At 57.7% G+C, this 21,424-nt stretch overlaps 1 protein-coding gene across 3 annotated transcripts in view; it reads left to right on the plus strand.

Annotated features, from left to right (window-relative positions):
• The window catches only part of SRCIN1 (SRC kinase signaling inhibitor 1), a 65,099-nt gene that overhangs the window by 20,206 nt on the left and 23,469 nt on the right, over positions 1-21,424 (plus strand). Inside the window, exons 2-8 of one of the 3 annotated variants that reach the window (XM_087825618.1) lie at positions 4,528-4,835; positions 7,886-7,984; positions 14,555-14,578; positions 18,174-18,369; positions 18,968-19,166; positions 19,584-19,677; positions 20,194-21,056. In XM_087825618.1, coding sequence (XP_087681744.1) covers positions 4,528-4,835; positions 7,886-7,984; positions 14,555-14,578; positions 18,174-18,369; positions 18,968-19,166; positions 19,584-19,677; positions 20,194-21,056 — 1,783 coding nt within the window. Of the gene's footprint in view, positions 1-4,527; positions 4,836-7,885; positions 7,985-14,554; positions 14,579-18,173; positions 18,370-18,967; positions 19,167-19,583; positions 19,678-20,193; positions 21,057-21,424 lie in introns of those variants that run through there. The other 2 variants (XM_087825619.1, XM_087825620.1) reach the window with 2 other exon arrangements.

The following is a 21,424-nucleotide window of genomic DNA, read 5'->3' on the forward strand; positions in this document are numbered from 1 at the left end:
TCATCCAAGGCTGGGCAACGTTCCTTTTCCCAGGGCCCAGGTTGGGAGGGCTGAGCCTGACCAGAGACCCCTTTCCCCACCCTTCCTTTCCCCTTATTCTGAGCTGGATTTCACCAGTCCCGGGCATCTTCCCTGTAGCTTGAATCTCTGACCTCCCAGCACAGTGTGGTCAGCCTTGCACACTGAGGGTCCCAACTTATTTCTCAGGCTCCCCCAACCCCCATCCCTCAGAGGCCTTCAGTCCCAACAGTCTGCCCCTTCCCCAGTATACCTCAGCTTTGCTCCCCCTCCAGGGCTCCCCAAACCATCCTCTTCCCTTAGAGCCCCCTGCCTCTGCCTTTACACCTGAGTCCTCCAATTTCTATGTCCCTGCCCCAGTAGAACCCAGCCCTGCTTACCCCCTCAAGGCCTCCTGGTTGATTCCCCCCAAGACCCCTGCCTGAATGGATCCTCACTGCACACCTCCCCCACCCCCCTACTGAACGGGAAGCATCCATCTACTCAGAGCTGTGGTTCCCTGAGCTCGGAGCCCGCTGCTTGCTAGATTGGAATCGATCTCCCCGGCTTTTCAGTGGGCGGCTCAGTCCAGAGAGGGTCAGGGAGACTGTGAGGACTTGGTATTGGCTGGAGCAGGCTCAGGGGTAATGAATTGGGAAGGCTGTCCTGCTAGGGCCCAATAGCTCTGTGCCAGGAATGTCTTTAATTCAAAACAGTGTACTTTCCCCTCCATTGTCTTGGCAGCTCCTCAGTGCCCATGGGCAGCATTTAGAGGTTAATATCCCCATTTTACAGATTAGTGCCTTCAGGCTCCTAGAGGGAAGATACTTGTCGACAGACTGGATAAGTAAATGAATGGCTAACCTGGGCTCCCTCAGGGAAGGAGCTGACTCTAGGGTGGCACTGACCTGGGTTTTTTCTAGCAGTGGTCTGACTTCAAGGACCTGGGTGGGCTCAAAGAGAAGGCCCCTGAGCCTGTGAGTTCCCAGGGGCCTTCTCCTAAGGGTAACAGGATGGCCCCCCCAACCCAGAAGCGCAGGCCAGTCCTGCTAGTCCACTGGGACCCTGCAGAAAGGAGGGGAAATGCACAGGGCAGGGGCTAGGACCCCTGGGTTATGCAGGGGCCTCGCCTCTTTCCCCAGCCTAGTTTCTGTCTTCATTAAATAAAGCCAAGGATCTGAAAGGTTCTTACAAATTCTAAAGCTTTTCAAATCAAAGCCTCTTCTTCCCACCACCCCTCAGAGACAGCAGTTGTATCTCCTGCCCCCTTCCCTCCCCCTGAGACTCCCCAGAGTCCAGCTTATGCCTCACCCCTGGCCACTCGCTCTACCAGTGCCTGGGCACCTAAGGGGTGAGCCCTGATCTCCAGGAGGCAGGGAGGAGTTAGTCTTTGCTCCACTCTCTGCTCAGGCCTGCTCAGCAGCCCCCTTCCCACCACCACTGCCCATATGATATTTTGGGGACTGTAGTCATCAGTAGGGCTGTCCCTGCAGCTGCTTCCCACTGTCTGCTCTACTAGCCTGGGACCCCTCCCTTCCAGCCCTGTCTCTGCCCCTTTAATCAACCTGGAAGAGCCTGGGTGACCCTGGGCCTCTCCACAGCCCCTGACTATCTCAGATGGGCACACTGTCCCACCCAAACACCCCAAGATCCTCCTTAGGAGGCAGGGAAAAAAGTGCCAGCTTGTAGGGTCTGGTCAGGAGGAGCAGCTCTTCTGGGCCCAGGAGGGCAGATGAGAATTGGAGACCTGTCCCAATGCACCTATGTGTGCCCAGAGCCCTCGGAAGGCAGGCAAGCCTGGCTGTCTGGCATAAGGGAGAGGTCCCTTTGGCTCAGGCAGAGCTGGGCAGGACTCCAGAGCAGGGTTCTATCAGCAAGGCCCCCACCTGGGCAAAGAGAGGGCTATGGAGTGTCCAGGGTCTTTGGCTGCAGAGGGCCTCTTCCTGCTCGGTTTTATCGATGAGGTTGCAAACCTCCAGCTGGTGTTGAGGGTGAGTGGAAGAGGGAGGTTTAGGGCCACAGGAGGCAGCACCCTGACTTTGGTTGGGCTATACCTTCAGGGCTCAGAGCACCCCATCTTAGCTCCTCCTTCTGAATGAGTATGAGGTCACTGCCTTTCAGCCACATTCACTGGCCATCCTAAATGGCCACCTGCTCCCCAAGGGGCGGTACTGGGTCCCCTTGGAGACTGCCCCAGCCTCCCTCAGTCAGGAGCCATCTTCACAAATTTTCTCCCTATCAGGGAACCTTTGCACTGTACTAACTCAACATGGTTTTTGTTGGCTCACTTTGAACTTAAACAAATTTACTTGAAAGGGAACCTTAGCTGTCTGCCACTCCAAGCAATGATATCCACGAAATCAGTGGTTGGACCTCCTAGTTGGGGTTTTTCTAATCCTTATGAAAACAAAGATATAGCTATTAAACTATGAAAAAATTTTCTTTCCAAAGTTGTCTCTTGTGTATCTAGACCTCACTTTGGGGAGCACAACAGAGGGTGGTGACTGTGGTAAGAGGGACAGACACCTGTGGGAAGAAGGAGGGAAAGACCCCAGACTCAGCACAAGGGGAGACAGCAGGGGGGAGGGCGGTGTGTGTGTGTGTGTGTGTGTGTGTGTGTGTGTGTGTGTGTGTGAGTGTTCCATAATAAACAATTGCCGCATGTCTGGAAAGTGTGATGGGAGGGGGTGGTGGGATGGGGTGAGGAGGGCCTAATAGGTGTTGGGGTCAAATCTGGCCTCTACCACTCACTGTGGCTTGGGACATGTCACTGGACTTCTCTGACCTCCGTAGCCCCATCTCTGAAATGGGACCACAGTAACATCCTCTGACGGGTACTGGAAGGCTCATAGGCCGTGATGATGACAGGCAGACCCTCAGAAGCTGTGGAAATCCATGTCCACAGAAGCGGATTTCCCCTTGGTTTTGGTGGGAGGTGCTGGTCTTCTTGGGCTCTGTTCCCCAGATCTACATGCCTCAGCCACAGCCCAGGGAGGAGAGTGTGTGCGTGTGTGTGTGTGTGTGTGTGTGTGTGTTGGGTGAAGGGTGGCTTTTCCTGAAAGGTGGTTGGGTTTCCTTTTCCCTCCTTTGGTGGATAGGAGGTGACAGGCCTGGCAGCAGGCCTGATGAACAGTGGATGTGTGGAGGGAGGGGGCAGAAGGGGGCTGGGCTGGATGGAACCTGGCTGGTCCCCTGAACCCCCAGCATCCTCCTCTTTTGCCCCAGTTGACCCTATGAGTCAGCCCCTGTGTGGGGGTGCATGCGTCTGCTGCAGCACCTGGCACCCCCAGACCTAAGCTATACTTGGGGGGTACTGTTTTGAAGCTGGTGGATTGTGGGGCTGGGGGTGTGTCAGAAGACTGTGTTTGTCTTGGCTCCCAGTGGGGGTGACTTCTGGGGATGGGAGGACGATCTGTTTTAAGCCCAGGAATATGGCTGAAGTAAGCCCTAGGAACTCCTGCCACCCCTGGAACCCTCTGGAACCACTGTCCCCTGCTGGGCTGTGGGAAGGTCAACACTGAGACTTCAGGGTGGGTGACAGCAGGGCTCGGCCTGGGGAGGCCAGGAGCTCAGGGCTGGCAAATATGTGGGGAAGGGATTCAGAGTTCTGCATGGGGACCCCCCCCCCCGGCCTTCTCTTTTTCTTGCTTCTGTACTGTCCTTTGTCCCCTGTAGGTCTTGAACTTGTGTGTGTGTGTGTGTGTGTGTGTGTGTCCTGGGAGGGGAGACTGAAGAAGGGGGGGATGGGAGGGTCCCAGGAGGAGGGTTGGAGCTGTTCTGTCTTCTGCCTTTTCCCTTTGAGTTTATCCTAAATCCACCTCTCACTGTCCTCTCTGTGCCCAGCTTCTCCTGTCTGTCCATGTTTGTCTCTGGGAAGGGAGGGGAAAGAGGGTCCCATGCCCCAGCCCCTGGGCCTCCATCTCCTTGGGAAGCCCAGAGTTCGACCTTTGCCTTCAAACCCTGCCCCCATGTAACCTAGCCCTGGCCCCTTTCCAAGCCAACCCCCAGCCTTTGGAAGGACAGCGCCCTGGACATGCTAGTCCGAGGGAGGGAACCCCCCCCCCCCCCATGCTCCTGAAAGGATGACTGTGCAGGCTCCTTACTACATCCTTCAGGAAGCATCTAAAAGGAAACTCTGCTTCCCTCACCCATTCAAACCAGCGTGAAGAAGGCGTAAGGGGATGTGTGACTAGGGAGGTGTCCAGGACCCCAGCTTCCAAACCCTCTGGGCCTCCAAGGGCAGAGCCTCACCTGCAGTCATCCCTCCAGCCCCCCCCCCCTCGCCAAAGAGCAGGAAGCTGGCCCCTGCCCTGGCTCCCCACCCTCCTTGACTCGAGGCTGGCTTTCCGCCCCAGCCCCCTTCTGGCCTCTCGTTCGCGGGGTGCAGCACCCGCCTCGCCCCAGGCGGGTCTCTGCTCTTCCCAGGCCCGGCCCCGCCCCTCCCCGTAGTGACCCGATGGGGGCTGGGCAGCCCCAGGCTGGGCGCGCGGTGACCCGGCCACGTCCCCTCTCCCCCCCCCCCCCCCGCAGATCCCGAGCGGAGCAGCCCCCCCATGCTGTCTGCCGACGATGCCGAGTACCCGCGGGAGTACCGGACCCTGGGGGGCGGGGGCGGGGGCGGGGGGGGCGGCGCGGGCCGGCGCTTCTCCAACGTGGGGCTGGTGCACACGTCCGAGCGCCGGCACACGGTGATCGCCGCGCAGAGCCTGGAGGCGCTCAGCGGGCTGCAGAAGGCGGACGCCGACCGCAAGCGCGATGCCTTCATGGACCACCTGAAGAGCAAGTACCCCCAGCACGCCCTGGCCCTCCGCGGCCAGCAGGACAGGATGCGGGAGCAGGTGAGTGCGGCCTCGGCCGCGGGCGGCGCGGGGACGGGGCTGGGGGAGGGCGGGGCGGGCCGGCTGCGGGGCGGGGTCTGCCCCCGGCTCCGCTGCCCCCAGGGCGCTGCGATTCCGAGGCCTCTGGGGCAGAGAGGGAAAAACAGGAGAGATGGGCAGCTGCCCCGGTTGGCCTTTTCTGGAGCCTGGGGAGGGAGGGCTTGGGGCCCAGCCTCAGACCTCTGCCCGCTGCCCTGGAATCGAGCACCGGGCCGGGCGGAGAGGGCCCAGCCTCTAACTCAGGCCGTGGGACTGGGCTGGGGGGCCCGAAAGCGCGCCTTGGGGAGGAAGACGGGACACCTTGGGAACTGACTGTTCTGAACCTAAGGGTCCTGAACTTGGTGGAGCTGAGACATTGGGTTGGCACCTCTGTAATATGGCCCTGTGGGAGCCTCAGTAGTCTGGATCTGATGTTCCCCCAGCCCCGGGCCCTGAACTCCTGGGGCCTTGTACCTCCCCACCCCCATCCTTTCCCCAAGAATCTCTGTGCCTTGGTTTCTCTCCTGCCATCAGTAAGGCTTAGAGAGGAGTTGGGGCTCCTGCCTCTGGTTCAGGGCCAGTCTCTTTTCCTTCTGTATAGGGGTGAGGGGTGCTTCCCTTGTCAACCTCTCCCAGACCCTTGGGTTCCTGGATGCATCTCCATCCAAATATGACCTTCTTGTCTGTAGGAAAGTTCTTTCTTGGGACTAGCCTTCTCACACTGGTGAGGTACCTGATGGCTGCTGAGACTCAGGCATTGTCCACTCTGGAAGAAGGGACCAAGGGGAGGGTGACACATCCCATCAGCATCCTTTCAATCCAGCCTTGGGGTACCAGTCCCTGCTCCCATGCTTGTCTTGCTCTGTCCCCCCTTTCCAGGTACTTCTGGGTGTGGCTGGGGAACGGGAAGAGTGTCCCTAGCCCATCATCACTGCAGGAGTTAAGGATGAATTGGCTCATTTCTGGTACCTTATCTGCTCTGTGATGTCACCTCTAGTTCTATCTGGCTTTTCCTTTCTCCCAGCTCCAGAGTTCTCCTGGGAGAAGAGTCCTTATTGGAATAAGGGAGAGTGTCAGATGAAGGCGGTATGGTCCCCACTCTCAGGGACCCCCCTCTGTGGGTTCCCGCTGTTTGCTTCGGCTTGGGAGGAGGAAGCAGGGGCATGTGTTATCTAGATGGGGTGAAAGGATGGTTAAACTTAAATATGGGGAGCACAGTCAGTTGGGAGTGGGTTTGGAGGAGGGGAGTCAGAATGGCAGGCCTGGTGAGAGAAAGCTTCCTGGAAGAGGAGGTACCTAAACTAGACTTAGAGGGATGAAAAAGGACTGATGAGGCATCAAGAAAGGGACTGTGGTTTTAGAAGGTGTGGGGAAGTGGAGGGGAGCAGAGACCTGAGTATAGTTGGTTTGGGGACTGGCACAGAGGCCCACCTGGCTGGTGCCGAAGACTCGGGGTCAGGGGGAGGTGTGTGGGGCAGACTGGAAAAGGGGGGTAAGACAGTGGTTGTTTTTCATGGTGAGTAGGAGGGGACAAAGAGGTGGCTGGAGGCAGGAGGAGAGGAAGAAGAGAGTGTGTCCTGGAGGGCAAAGGGAAGAAAGCATGGGGGGTTGGAGGGAAGACTGAATGAGGCTTGTTTGCTCCTGGATCCAGGAGGTAAAGGCAGGAAAACCTGGGGAACAGGCAGATGTTGGTGCCTTGGGGAGAAATGAGAGAGTTGGGAGGGAAATTTGGGGGTAGGGGACAGGAATAGGGAGAGGATTTTGAGGAGTGGGTAGGGTATCGACAGGACATCTGTTAAGCACTGTTTGTACAGTTCTAGACTCTAAAGGGACCACAGCTTCAGGAGAAGGGTTGAGCACCATCAAGTCAGAATGGAAGTGGGACCCGGTGCATAGTGTGGCCACCAAGGCAGAATGGAGTCTGAGAGGAGAGAAGACCCATGACAGTTGGGGGAGGGGGACCAGGAACAGTTCTGCATCTGAGGGAGAGGAGAAAGGCCCAGCAGGAGGGCCACCTGCACTTTAGAAGTCAGGAGGGACAGGGAGAGAAACTGCTACTGGGACTGGCCAGGATCTGTGGGTCCAGAGGGGATCGAGAGCTCATTTTTTGAGGTGTGGTGAGGTCAAGGCCAGTTTCCAAGGAGATTGGAGGTGGTGAGGGAACAGGACCCTTGGCCTCAGACTTGTCTGGGAAAGTTTGGCCAAAGAAAGATGAAGACAGCCAAGGTGGTGGCCACCAGGGGCAGGAGGCCTGTGAGAGATGTGGGCCTCATGGTGTCTGGCATGCTCTTTAGCACCCAGTCAGCACTCAGTAAATACTTAGTAAATGAATCAAAGCGCAGCCACTCACTCTCGGATTCATTCCTTTGTTCAACAGCTCATTCATTCCCTCCCTCAGAGTGTATGTGGGTAGGACCTATGGCGGTGCACTTGCCATGGGATGCTCAGTGCCTAAGCCCAGTGCTGGCTCAGCAAATATTTGTGGAATGAATGAAGATGAGGGCGTTTGAAGATGCTGAGGAGCAGAGGGCCACGGAGGAAAAGTCCTGGAGGCATCAGAAGGGGATGGACTTTGAGCCGTAGGTGGGGTGTGGCCTTGAGGTGGGAGAAGAGAAGTTTCCTCTGAGATGGCAGGGAAGAAAGGTGCAGTGGGGAAAGGGGCATGTTGGGGCAAGACCCCTGCGGAGGGTAGGAAGTGACATCTTCAGTGAGGAGGAAATGAGGAACTGGAGGAGGGGAGAAATGGGAGCAGCTCCCTGGCAGAGTGTACAAGGAGATGGTTGAGAATTGAAGCAAAGGACCTCAGGAGTCGGGGAAGCTTCTTCCTTGGGCTCAGGGAGCCCCAAGTCTGACAGGAGAGAAACATGCAGAAACAGACCAAGGGCTCTGAGAGACCCAGCCTCCCTAAGGGCCTAGCCAGTGTTGCAGGGTCCCTCTGCAGTGTGAAAGAATGCCCCTTCCTGCCCGTCACAGCCCCCCAGTGGCTCCTGCCCGCTCCCCCTAATGGGGTGTCCCCCCCTTCGCACACACAGGTTGGCGGCTGGACCGTGGACCCCGTGTGCCTTCTCAGCTCCCTCTGCTCCCACCTCCATGGCGACTCTGCCCCCTCCGGGGCTGGCCAGCCGGCCCAGGTGAGTCACCCACCTCCACCCCAACCCCAAACTCATGGCGGAGTTTGGCTTTGGGGAGGATTTTTTTTTGGAGGGGGGATATCCAGTTTTATTCTGCACCTTTTCTCTTACGTAGGAGCCTCCCATTTTCAGGAGGCTCTTATGCCCTGTATTCTCCCCCTGGTTGCCTAATTCCTACCACTTCCTCCCCAAACCTGTGGCAAGGTTTGACTCTGGGGAAGGAATATTTTGAGGGGGAATACTCAGGTTTTGGAAAAAATTTTTTTTGTGTTCTTTTCTTCTTTAAACAGGAGTCTCTCCCCACCTTCACCTCATTGGTTTTCAGGAGTCTCTTATGCCCTGAACTTAATTCCCACCCACTGCAGATCATCTCATTCCGCTTTCCCTGCCCCCCTTCCATTTCTGAGTAGCCCCAACCTTCCCTGATGTCTTCCTTACCATCAGGAAGTTCTTCATGATGCCTCTCTCCCACCCTTCTTGCTATGTGCAGGGCTTAGTTTCAAAACTTTAAGACGACATTGGCATCTGGACATTTGTTCTGAGTTGTTTCCTGTTTCTTCATCAAGCCTCAGTTTCCCTGATGAGAAGATGGATCTTATCTTGGACAGGGGCACACTTAGACAGGGCTTGGGCTCTCAGTTCAGGCCTGGACATTGCCATGGGAGAAAAATAGACCTCTGAGGCCCAAACAGGGAGGAGGGGTCAGGGAATCGGAGTTGCAAGGAGGAGGGGCAGCCCCGAGGGGCCTAGACTTGGTGTTCAGCTTTTGGAGGCAGAGGTATGGAGGCAGGGGAGCCCATGGGTAGCTCATACACCTGGCTCCTTTTGGGGAGGGGCAGCAAGCCTTGACTTTTTTAAGAAATAGAAGGAAAGAAAGTGTCTAGGGAAGGAAAAGGCTCCATAACACCAATGTTTTAGCTGAGTGAACTCAAATCTAGCAACAGGTTGGCACGGCTTGGCATCACTCACAGGGCCTTCAGCCACTTCCTTTCCCAGCATTCTGCCCCATCTTGACTGAACAAAGATGTGTCTGCCCCCAAGACTGGATGGCAAGTGGGACAGACTTGTCCTGAGTGGCTGAGTACACGTGGAGGCCAACATGGGGCTGGAAGAGGGATGCTGATGAGACAGGGACAGGAACGTGGTGCCTGGGGCATGCAGAGGCCTCCCTGATGGAATGTCTGGGAGTGAGAATAGGGTTGGAGTGATGAAGAGCAGTGAGGCTGGGCTTGGTGAGCTCAGGTGTCTCAAGACAAGAGGTTCTAGGCCTGCCCACATCTGCTCTGGTGGAGGAAGGAGAGCTTGAAGGAGCCCTCCCCCTAGAACCTTGGAATTACCGAGAAAAGTGGCTGTGCCCAGAATTTTGTCATCACTTGATATTTAGTGCTTATCAAACACTTCCAATTTACCATGGCTGAGTCTGAGGCTCCTTTAAAGTGCAGGACCAGAGAAGTTCAACAAATGCCAGAGTCACACAGCGGCGCAGGATCAGAAGCCACCAAGGAAACAGGCATGCTAGGCCTCCCAGACTTGGCTGGGAATTGAGTCATGGTAGAACTAACCGGGCAACGATGCACAGCGGACTGGTGGGGAGAGGCTGCGAGCTCACAGGGTGGCGGGTCAGGGGGCAGGACACTCTCCTCCCCCTACCCTGTGCCAGACCTTTGAGGGTGAGGACCTGGAGAAGACCCCGGGAGGCGAGCGGAGGCTAGATTCCAAACCGTGGCCCCTCCCCCACCCCCACTAGGCTGTCTAACCTCCCTCCCTCCTCCTGCAACCCGAGTCCTGGGCGGAGGGCCCGAGTATCGGGTGACCGCAGCGACGCAGCCACTAGCCTCCGCGCCTCCTCGGCGGGGCTGCGCCCGCAGGGCCGCGCCGAGGGAGGGGGCCGGAGAGGATGTGCGCGGCGGCGCGCGCCGCGCCAGGTGGAGTCGTGGTTACCGAGGCGACCGGGGCCCGGGCCGGCGCGGCGGCGGCGGCTCTCGCATTGCAGCAAAGGGCACCAGCAGCGGCGGCCGCGGCTGCGGAGGTGGCCGGGGGAGGGGAGAGCCGGGGCGGGTGGGAATAGGGCCGCCCTCCCTCCCCCGCCCGACGGGGGACCTGGGGCTGGGAGCCCCCGCGCATACACCTGTGGCCGCAGGTAAGGGGGAGCGGAGCGGCTGCGGGTGTCGGGGTCGCCGTCTCGGCCTCTGCGGGGAGCGAGGGCAAGGAGATGGGGTGCCTCTCCGAGGCTCCTAGGGGCCGTCTGGGGGTGGGGTTGCGGAGGCCGTTGCGGTTCCAGATCCCTGAGAAACGCCCCCTTCCCTCCCCCACCGGGTTTGCAGCCTTCCGCGTGGGCCGGGCCCCTACCCCGAAATGCAGTGGGCGTCCCCTCCCCCAACCTCGGAAAGTCATGACCTTCTCGGGGGTGCATCCTCGCCCCCCGACGCAGCGCAGGTCCCGCAGCCTCTCCCCACCCCCAACACACACACATTGCATTGGGAAGGGTTAGGAAATGGGAGTGTCAAGGGGCACACCTGGGGGAGGGTCGTGCATGTGCGTCGCGTTGGGAGGTGGCGCCCCCGGGGCGCCTTGTGTAGCCCCAGCCTAGGGGGTCGGCTGTTTACGTGGACGCTGTTCGCAGGAGTTGAGAGGTGGGTGTGTGCGCTGGTGCCCGCGGAGCCTGGGGATTGAGGAGCCAGGGGTGCGACCTATTGGTTGTTCGCTGTCTCTGGAGGTTGCTTCTTAGGGGCTCGAGGTCAAGGAGGGGTCATGCACTCACCTAGCCTACAGGGGGCGTCGGCCCAGGAGAGTGGGGAGACCTCAGCTGTCTGGCTGGGCTAAGACTCCCAGGGGGCACAACCCCTCCCTCTCAGGGAACAGCCGGGAGAAGGGACCAGCTGTTAGGGGAAGGACTGAAGAACCACACTAAGGGCCCCTAGGGTGGGGGAGGGAGTTAACTCCCCAGTCCCCAGAGGGAAGAAGATGTTTTCTCCTCTCCAGGGAGTTTGAGGACTCCCTGGCCTTGCTTCCTTGGGTCCTGGAGCACTTGCCCCCCCCCCCCCCCCCATTTCTGAAAGTCTTGTCCCTAGAGAGTTGATGGAGAGCTTCCATCTTATCCTCTTAGAACACCTGACACTTTCCCTGGTCCCTGTAAGATTCTTCCCCACAGTAGTTACCCATGGTAGGGTCTCCCTACTCAACTCTATTTTGCCTTCTCACTGTCTTCTGGGAGGGGGAGACCCCTCCCTGATTAAAGGGAGGGAGACAGCTTCACCCAGGTTTTGGAGGTTTTGGCTTGGGCTGGGGAGCCTGACCTCTCCTGGGCCCCCCCTGTCCTCTGCCCTCTTTCCAAGGTGTTATGATGCTGGGAAATCCCTAAGGAAAGGGCCCGGAGGCTGAGCAGTGCTGGGTACCAGATGGAGGGAGTGGTGCTAGATGAGTATTCAGAGACATCCCCCTTCTCCTGTGGGCTGGTCCCATTTTCTTGGCATTAATTCATGGTCAAAGATTTGTTGAGGGTCTGCTATATACCAGGCACTGGGATGGGCATGGCAGGAGAGCCAGCCAGGAAAAGGGGGAGGAGGTGAAGGGTGCTGGAGGTTGGATGGGGAGAGCCCCACCTTAGTGAACAGGGGTGGAGCCCTCTGCTCTGTAACCCAAGGCTGTCCCATGGGTTTAACACCCTGGAAAGAGACAGAGGCAGGGGATGGACAGCATCCCCGAGGATACTTCTCCTAGGTTTCCCCCCTCCAAGGACACTGAGTTGCCAGGAGACTGTCTCACTCCTGATGGGACCAACGTGAAAGAGGATCAATCTTCCCACTTTCCAGAGAGGACAATGGGCAGGATCCACTCAGCGTGCTCTAGACCGGAGCCCGAAGTCCCAGGACTCTGACTGTAGCCTCACTCCAAGTTCACCAAGCACAAATGAAGCAACCCTTCCATCTTTACCCTCTAGTGGGACTTGGCTGCCTTTTCCTGTGGCACTGATGCCACCCAGTCCTTTCCCCTGGCCCCAGCTTGTAACCCCTCCCTTGCAGGTCTGACTGCCCCATGGATGTGCCTCGCCTTGGGACCCCGAGGTAGGCCCATGTTGAGGGCATAGCCGGCGTGGCTGTGGACAGGTCCCATCCCCGTCTCCCTCCCAGAGGCATGAGGTGGGCCCTAACCATTTGCACATACTGTATTGGATGTGTTGACATTGGGGGCTGGATGGGGCGTCTTCTGCCTTTTTTGAATCAGGAGTGCATCTACTTGACACATGATGTCTGTGACATCATAGGCATGAGACAATGGCTGAAGTGGCCAGAGGCACCTGACCTAGCTAGTGGGGGGAAGGAGGGATGAGACTTTCTCTTTGTATGTGCGTGTACTGCTTTGTGTGCTTCTGCATCTAATGTGTGTCTATGTACATACGTGTGAGTGGATGTCCATGGCTCTGCGTGTTTCTGTGACTCTGTGGGGGACATTGGGGTGTGTGTGAAGGCGCCAGTGCCTCTATGTTTGTGATTGGAGTGGAGCTTGTGGCAGTGTGTGTGAGCAAGTCAGGGTCCTCTGGGAGTGTATACGTGTTTGTGTATGAGTGGGGTAGTCTATGTATGAATATCTCTGTCTCTGAGTTTGCTTGTTTCTGGGGTTGCTTCTGACTGTGCAGGGATTCTCTCCAAGGGCTTATGTATTTTTGTGGATGTGTTTTGTTGTTCCGGGTGTGATTGTGGTGATGTCCTTAACAAGGATGCCTAAGAGTCTGTGCATGGGCTCACCGTGGGGCCTGCGTGTTGCCAGGCCCTGTGTACGCAGTGTAACGGTGGTGGTGGATGAGGGACAGCAGCCTTCTCTGCAGAACCGCCCGTCATCACTGGGGTTGCAGGCATGACTCTCATCATAAGCCTTCCTGTGTTCTCCGCCTGGCTCTGCTTGCCCCCCATGTGTCCACTCTCTCTGCCGCCCCCCTTCCCAAGGCCACAGGCAGCTGTGGCAAGAGCCTGTTACTCTAGCTCCTTCCCTCGCCTCCCTTCCCCTCGGCACCTGTGGGCATCCCCTGGTACCAATGGGGGTGGCATGTGTCCATAGATTGTTCCAGGCACTGGCTAAGACACAGACTTTGCTGTCCCCTTCCCCTGCCTGCCATGTCACTATTTTTGCATCTCTGGGAGCCAGTGCCTAGGGAAAATTGGGGACTGTGGCTCAGATGGGGATAGATGAGGGTGGCCTTGAAGGGTGAACTTCTTTATCCCGCCCCCACCCTACAGGTCTAACTCAGGGCAAGCCTCCATTCCAGCAAGGCCCCTCCACTCAGCCCAGTCCAACTCCTCTTTGTCATTAAAGCATTCAGATGGCCCAGGATGCCCTGATGTTGTTTTCTTCTCCCACTGGGGGCCCTCAGTGTCCCTCTCCTCTGCCAGGGGCTCTGAGGCTTGGGGAATCTTGTTTGCTGGTGCCAGGCACCCCAGGGCCAGGCCATCTGCTGCCTCTTGTCTTCCTGCTGAGGCTGGCACCGGTCAGCAGGGTGCCCTCAGCTTTGCCAAGAACTGACCAGGCCCCGGGCCACTCCTTCCTGTCCTTAGCAATCTGAAAGAGCCTTCTGGCCTCCAAGGAAGGCAGGGTGACCCTAGGTTATTGTGAATGAGGAGGAATCTGAGCCCCCCATTTTAGGGGTTCAAGGAGCTCTCCTCTTTCATTTACCCGGCTACAAGGTGTTGCCCATGCTCCCACTTTCCCCGACTCCCTCTGTTGCCCGTGGCTCCCATCCATTGCCCAGTGCTGTAAGGTGACTGGCATCTGTCCACCTTTCTCTATAATCCAGGTCGATCATGTTAACAGGCCTCCCTGCCCTGGCCTTGGTCCCAGGCCTCCTTCTTCCACTACCGACCCCATCAACCCTCCTGGCGTCCCGTTCTGACCCCACGGTGCTTCACTCAAATGCTTTCTGCTCATCCAACCTGTTAAGTCTACATGATTTTGCTCAGCATTTAAGCCCACTCATCTGACCCCAGCCCCTCTTTGTAGCCTAATCTGCTACTTCCCCAGGGCTTGCACCAGCCAAACTGGATAACTGACAATTCCCTCAACACACTCTCTGCTTGCCTGCCCCAGGGCACTTGCCCATGCTGTCCCCTCTGCTCAGCATGACTTTTCCCAATCTGAGCTGCTCGTTTTTCAAGACCTAGCTTAATTGCCACCTCCTCTGGGAAGTTTTCCCTGTCCTACCATAACCAGATGCTATTTCCTTGACCCTGCAGCTCCGATTCATCTCAGTCAGGGTCTTGTGGGTTCCCTGTATTACAGTCATCGGCACCTTTCCCCATCTATAACTCTCTGAGGACAGTTACTGTGACTAGAATGCTTGGCTTGTAAATATCTGGAATGGTTCTCCCCACCCCGACTTGTAGGCCTGGAGCCTGCTCAGGGCCATACTGGGTCTCAGTAGAAAATGGGATATACCAGGCATAGCATATTCCTGCTCCTGGGAGGGTTAGGGCCCATGCCCCAGGGCCCAGTGCTGAGCTCCAAAGGTCTCTAACCTACCCCTGCCCCTACTCTCCTCTCCCAACCCCTCATAACCATCTCTTCTCTTATTTCCATCAGCAGCCAAACTACTGGAGTTTCAAGGTCAGTGTGTGGTGCTTCTGCTTCCATGACAACTGCATGTGCTCTTCCCCCTACCCCTCCCTGCACATGCTTTGCACAGGGGTGTGCTACTGCACGGGACCTTCTGCTGTGGGTGGAGGGCTTTGGGGCTGCAAGCTGTGGCTGCTGCTTTGAGAGTCTGAGTTCACCTGCCAGGGGATTGTGGATCCTATGTCGGAATTTGGGCCACCCTTGCTGGGGATCTGAGTGGGGATACTCAGGCTTTTTCCCAGGCCAGGACTGCTGGCTCTGAGGTAGGGGCCTGGATCCCATAATCTTGTTGAGGGTCCTGTTCTCTGAACTCAGATCCTGGAGCTTCATCTTCCAGGGAGGCCTTGTGACTATGATGGGTCCCTCATCCTGCTCTTACTTTCCACTGTGGGGAGCTGGAATATCTACAGCTACGGAGCTGTCTGCCCCTCCAAGGGCATCCTATGGACCCTTGGGAGAGCACCTTCAGGCGCCTCCACCATCTTCCCTGGCACCCAGGCCCAGAGCTGAACCAAGTTAGGCTGCTACTTGTATCCTACAGTCTCCAGCCCTTCAAGTCTCAAGCCTCATGACAGGGGGTGGGAGGTGTCCATCCCAGACTCCCCAGTGTCATCTTGTTTGCATGTAATCTGCCAGAGAGAGGACTTCCTTGAATCAGAGAATCATGGAATAGAATCATGGCATCAGGCGTAGTCTTTCTGGAGGAGGCAGTGGAGTGGAGTGGTTTAATCCAAGAGCCAGACCACCTGGTGGTGAATTCCAGTCTGCTACTAACTAGCTAGGTGGCCTGTGCCAAGTTACATAATCCCCTGGGCCTCAGTTTCTCCTCTGTAAAGTGGCACAACAATATCTGCATCATAGAGCTGTTGTGAAGAGAGAAGAAATGAGACACTGCATGTCCCAAGCACAGTGCCTGGCTCATAGGGAGCGCTACGTGGTAGCCTGCCTACCTCGTTCACTATTAGAGTCATGGACGCCAACTTGATTCCCAAGTCAGAATCACCCTGGGAACTTGTCAGAAATCTTGAACCCCAGGCCCCAACCCTCAGAGATTCTGATTTAGTGAATATGGGATCCTCAAAAGTGTTTTTAAAAGTCCGAAATGAGGCTCTGGCTGGGTAGCTAAGTTAGTTAGAGCATCGTCCTGATAAGCCAAGGTTGTGGGTTCTGTCTCCAGTCAGGGCACAAACAAGAATCAACCAATGATGCATAAATAAGTAGAACAACAATTTTCTCTCTCTCTCAAATAAAAAAATAAAAAAAAGTTCCCAAATGATTCTGTCCCAGCCTGTCGAGAATGTTTGGGAACCTCAGATCCTAGTCTGCTGGCCTCCACTCAAGGCTCCCTCTGCCTGATCTCAGATGAGGAGTCCTTGGCTCCCTGGAACATCTCCAGTGACAGGTGCTCGCAGCTTCCCATGGCAGCCCCTTTCCTACCTTTGGGAAACTCTGCTTGAATTGCTGTTTTGTTTTCCTGCCATCTCCCTCCTAATCGGGAAGTCCTTCTGGATGTCTCACTTTTCTCTGCCCTGTTCTAATTCCAGGGATGGAGAGAAGTGAAAACAGGCTTTCTCTCTTCTCAAGAGGGTTTTCTACAAAGGCTGTGAGACTAGAAAGGTGCCCATGGGGCCAGGATGGAGACAGGAACTGATAGGGCAGAGAATGTGGGCATCTCTTCCTGCAGGCTCCTCTGGGCAGGGTCCTGCCTTCTCAGGAGTCAGCAGTCTCTAGGATCCCTGCCCCACCTTTGCTCTGGCCCTGTTCCATCTTCTTACTGGCACCTCACTTGTGGCCCCCCCAGCCACTGCAGACACCCCCTATTCTGCATCCCTGCTAGCTGCTCATTCTGCCTGAACTCTGTATCCCCTCATCCACACCAGTCTGGCAACCACTGACCTTGCAGTTGCCTGGCAACCTTATGACCACCAGACCAGACAGGGTTCCCCACACTGCCTCGGGGCTGAGGTGACAGAGAAGGGCACAGGCTGGCATTGGTGGTCAGCCTAGATATGAACTTTGGGGTCCAAAGTCTGGGCACAGGCATCCTATTGTCCTCCTCTCCTCCCCCCTCAGTTCCTACACTGCCTTCCTCCTCCCTAGATCCATGCGCATCCACTGGTCAAGGCATTGTACTTGAGGCTGGATGCCCCCTGAGGTCCCCAAATCTGTCCTTCCACATCCCTGAACCCTTGAGGCCATTTTGGGGACAGCTGGGCACATTGCCCATCAGAGGAAGATGCTCTCTCTTTTCAAGAGTGCTAATCCGATTGGAACATTTAATTGAGTTAATGTGAAGATGGAGATTAATTAGGGGTTACTCAGGATTTGGGGAACAACAGGGCTGGGGAGGAGAATAAATTATTCCTTTTTAGAGGTACTTTTACTGCTGTTTGTGTGTTTTTTTTAAAATTATAAAAGTGGTATGTTCTGATTGTGCAAAATTTGCCCAGTAGGAAAATGTATAAAGTAAAAAGAGTGCTTGCTTTGGCAGCATGATTTTTTCCTGATAACTTATGAATATATAATACATATGTGTATATCATATATATAACATGGGATGACATAGATCTCATTATCTTTCTCCCTTAAATGAGTTTCTCACAATGATCAGGTCTGAGAGGACGGGCTGAGGCAGACTGGCAGGAGCTGTGGTTGAGTGACAGCCCTAGCCTTCAGCCCAGAGTAGGCTCTTTAAGGCAATAGAAATCATGGTGACGCCTTCCCCACAGAGAGAGTAATCAAACTGTTCCCGGGGTAGGGAGTGGTCACTGGGTGACACCCTTCCCTAGCCCCAGCCAGATATTACCTTCATCTGTAGCTTTGAGACAAGATGCTGCCATGCTGGGTTCCAGGGGAGTTTGGGGGGGCTAGCTGGCTGGCTGTGTGGCAGCATGTGCCTTGCAGGGAGGGGCTAAGGCCTAGCACTTATGCCATGTGTGTGTGTGGATCTCACCAGGCTTAGCATGTACACTGCATGTAATAGGCAGGCCATCTGTCTGAAACTGGGGTCCAGCTGGCTTTAGGGGGTTTGGGATGGTTTACCCAGTGACCTAAGTCAAGGACATTGTGCCCAGCTCAGTGAGGGCCCATACCCCAGTCCCCCAGAGCTGGGATCCTGGAGTCCCCTAGTTCTCTTTGCTTTCTGCCTTCTGCTCCCAACCCAACCCTCTGAACTCCACGAAGGATAAGTTCGCCGCTCACAAACCCGCCGCTTAATTAATGTCTGGAACTAATGCCTCAATTTGCTCAACGATCCTCCTGCTCACCTCAGTGACAAATCTGTGTTGTTGCTGTTCTTTGAAAGCTTAAAATAGCGGGTGTGCCCATGGTTCCTGCTCAGATGGTTTCTTGTCTGGCTTCCCAGGGTGCCTGAGTTCTTTGCCCACTCCTTACCTGCTGGGTGCCGCGGGGAGGCCAAGGCCCCAAGAGGTTGGGAACTCCCTGCAGCCACATAGCCAAGTCTGGAATCCAAGAGACCCTCCTGTGTGTCTGTCGCTGGCTGGTGGGGTTCCCTGGGCCTGGGTGGGGGCAGTGGGCAGAGCGAAGGGCTCACGCTCCATTCCTCTTATCTGCCTTGCCCCTGCAGACCCGCAGCTCACGCCACACTCAGGGAGCACAGCCAGGGCTGGCAGACCAGGCGGCCAAGCTGTCCTACGCTTCAGCTGAGTCGCTGGAGACCATGTCTGAGGCCGAGCTGCCTCTGGGCTTCAGTAGGATGAACCGCTTCCGACAGAGCCTGCCCCTCTCCCGATCTGCCAGCCAGACCAAGCTGCGCTCACCAGGTACTGCGGGCCGGCCACTCTCCTCCCAGCCCCTGGCTCCTCCCTCTGCTCGGCTGGCCCATAACCCTCCTCAGCCCCTTGACCGCGCCTCTCTCTTCAGCCGCCTTCCTAGAAGCCTCTGCCTCCCTTCCCCATCTCTCCACCCCAGCCACCTCCTCCCCTCCGAGCCTCTCCCTCCTCAGTTTCTCTTCCCAGCCCTCTCCTCACCTCTCCATCCTTTCTCCCAGCCCTCTCTCCTCCCCAGCATCCCCTGCCCCATCTCTCTCTCCTTTAGCCCTCTCGCTCCCCCTCTTCAGCAGCCCCCCTTTACTTCATACCCTTTTCACCTCTTTCCTCCTCAGCAACGCCTCCCCCCCAGTTTCTGTCCCTCCTGCTCTCGCCCCAGTTCCATTGCCTCGTCCAGGCTCCAGCCTGCCTGGGGTCAAGGAGGTGCCCTGGGAGGCCGGCGGCATGCGGAGCGCCTGGGTGCACCTGCACTCGGGGCCAGCGTCCGGGCTCAGACCCTGCCTCTGCGCGCCCGGCCCGGCTCCCGCAGGCCGCCCTCGCTCTCCCGGCCGGCGGCGCGGCGGCGGCGGCACTGACAGCGTCTCCTCCGCAGGGGTGCTGTTCCTGCAGTTCGGGGAAGAGACTCGGCGCGTGCACATCACGCACGAGGTCAGCAGCCTGGACACGCTGCACGCACTCATCGCGCACATGTTCCCGCAGAAGCTCACCATGGGCATGCTGAAGTCGCCCAACACCGCCATCCTCATCAAAGACGAGGCTCGCAACGTCTTCTACGAGCTAGAGGACGTCCGGTGGGCGTGGCCCCGGGGGGGGGGGATGGTGGGCTTCCGCTCCTCCCCCTCCGCGCGGGGCTTGACCTTGAAGGCCATTCCCTAGCCCCCTCCTGACCCGACCGCAGCCCTTCCTCTCTCCTCCGGAGCCCTCCCGCCCCGCCCCCTCCCCTATAAATCGTCCGCCTCGGCTGGTTCTCCCAGTCTTGGGCTAACCTGAAACTGGCCCTGAGGCCGAGGAAGTGGACGGGGTGGAGGGTGCTGGGTGTGTGTATGGGTGGCAGGTGGCCTGAGGCATGAGATCCACTGAGCAAGGAGTTAGGGAGGAGTTGGGGCTCTTGGCCCCTCTGCCACCCCTCTTCCCTCCCCCTGGACTAGTTGCCCCCCTTAACACAGGGCTGGGGGATGGTGACCTCTGAACCTCCTCCCGCCCTCCAGGGACATCCAGGACCGCAGTATTATCAAGATCTATAGGAAGGAGCCACTCTACGCCGCTTTCCCTGGCTCACACCTCACCAACGGGGACCTCCGGGTATGGCTGGGGGTGCCCAGGGCATTGGGGAGGCTGGGAAAATGTGGTCCTGGAGCACAGTCCCTTGTCATCAGGGATCAGGGCCAGCTTTGGAGAAAGGAACTTAGAGGCTGAAGCAGAGGAGGCCTCCATTAATTTTGGGGTCACGGAGGAGTCCCTCCCCCGCCACTCCTCCCCCCCCCCCCCCGCCGTCCACTCAGGATTGCTCCAACAGGCCTCTAGATATTCTAGATGGACTCTTCCAGGAACCACTCCTTCCCGTTGGGCTTCCCTGCCCCTCACCATAGGGTGGGCTGCGGGTTGCCCCTCTGGTGCCCATCCATCTGCCACTTCTTCCTCCATTCTGGGAGCCTTGATGGGAGAGGGTCCCAAGATGCAGCAGGACCGAGGGAAGGCAGAGAACAGAAGGGACTTCCTAAGTGTATGTGTGTGTGTGTGGGGGGGGGAGATGCTCCTCAAGCAAGGGATCCCCGTTGTGACCAGCCCTGTGGGGTTCCGGAACTGTCTTCCGCACAGAGAGAGATGGTGTATGCATCCAGGGAGTCGTCCCCTACGCGGCGCCTCAACAACCTATCGCCGGCGCCGCACCTGGCGTCCTGCTCCCCGCCGCCCGGGCTGCCGTCCGGGCTCCCGTCCGGGCTGCCGTCGGGCTCCCCGTCGCGCTCGCGCCTCTCTTACGCTGGGGGGCGCCCGCCCTCCTACGCTGGCAGCCCAGTGCACCACGCGGCAGAGCGCCTGGGGGGCGCCCCCGCTGCCCAGGGCGTCAGCCCCAGCCCCAGCGCCATCCTTGAGCGGCGCGACGTGAAGCCGGACGAGGACCTGGCGAGCAAGGCGGGTGGCATGGTGCTGGTGAAGGGTGAGGGCCTCTACGCCGACCCCTACGGGCTGCTCCACGAGGGACGCCTGAGCCTGGCCGGGGCCCCCGGAGACCCGTTCGCCTACCCGGGTGCGGGCGGCCTCTACAAGCGCGGCTCGGTGCGCTCGCTCAGCACCTACTCGGCCGCCGCGCTGCAGTCCGACCTGGAGGACTCCCTGTACAAGGCAGCGGGCGGCGGTCCTCTCTACGGCGACGGCTATGGCTTCCGTCTGCCACCCTCTTCGCCGCAGAAGCTGGCCGACGTGGCAGCGCCACCCGGAGGCCCCCCGCAGCCGCACAGTCCCTACTCGGGGCCACCTAGCCGCGGCTCGCCGGTGCGCCAATCATTCCGCAAAGACTCGGGCTCCTCATCCGTCTTCGCAGAGAGCCCCGGAGGCAAGACCCGCAGTGCAGGGGGCGCCTCGACGGCCGGAGTCCCCCCTCCTGAGCTCTTCCCCGGGCCTGGGGAGCGCCCGCTCGTTGGGTTCGGGCCTCCTGTGCCAGCAAAGGACACAGAGACTAGGTAAGGGACGCTCGTGAGGTCTCAGGGTCATGGGGTGGGATGGAGAGGGGGCACTGCAGGTTGTGGCAGGGTTGTGTTCTGGACTCTGAGACCCTGGAGTCCTTTGTAGACCTGGAGTGTCTAGCGGGGTTGTCAGAGTATCTTGCATGTAGCAGGGAAGGCAATTGAGAGAGGGACATTCCATTTTCCTCCTGTCTACAAGACAGAAGGGTCCTATACAAGGACTTTGGAGGCCTGGGTTTGCATCTGTTCCCTGAACCTATTTCCGCAACCAAAATCAAGGCTGAACCGGCACTTTAGCGCCTTTCCTGCCCAGACAGAATTTGCAGCCGAGAGCTGTCCAGCACAGGGCCTGCTGAAGTTCACCA

This window comes from Miniopterus natalensis, chromosome 17 (assembly GCF_054644295.1).
Source record: "Miniopterus natalensis isolate mMinNat1 chromosome 17, mMinNat1.hap1, whole genome shotgun sequence".
In the NCBI taxonomy this organism is placed as follows: Eukaryota; Metazoa; Chordata; class Mammalia; order Chiroptera; family Miniopteridae; genus Miniopterus; species Miniopterus natalensis.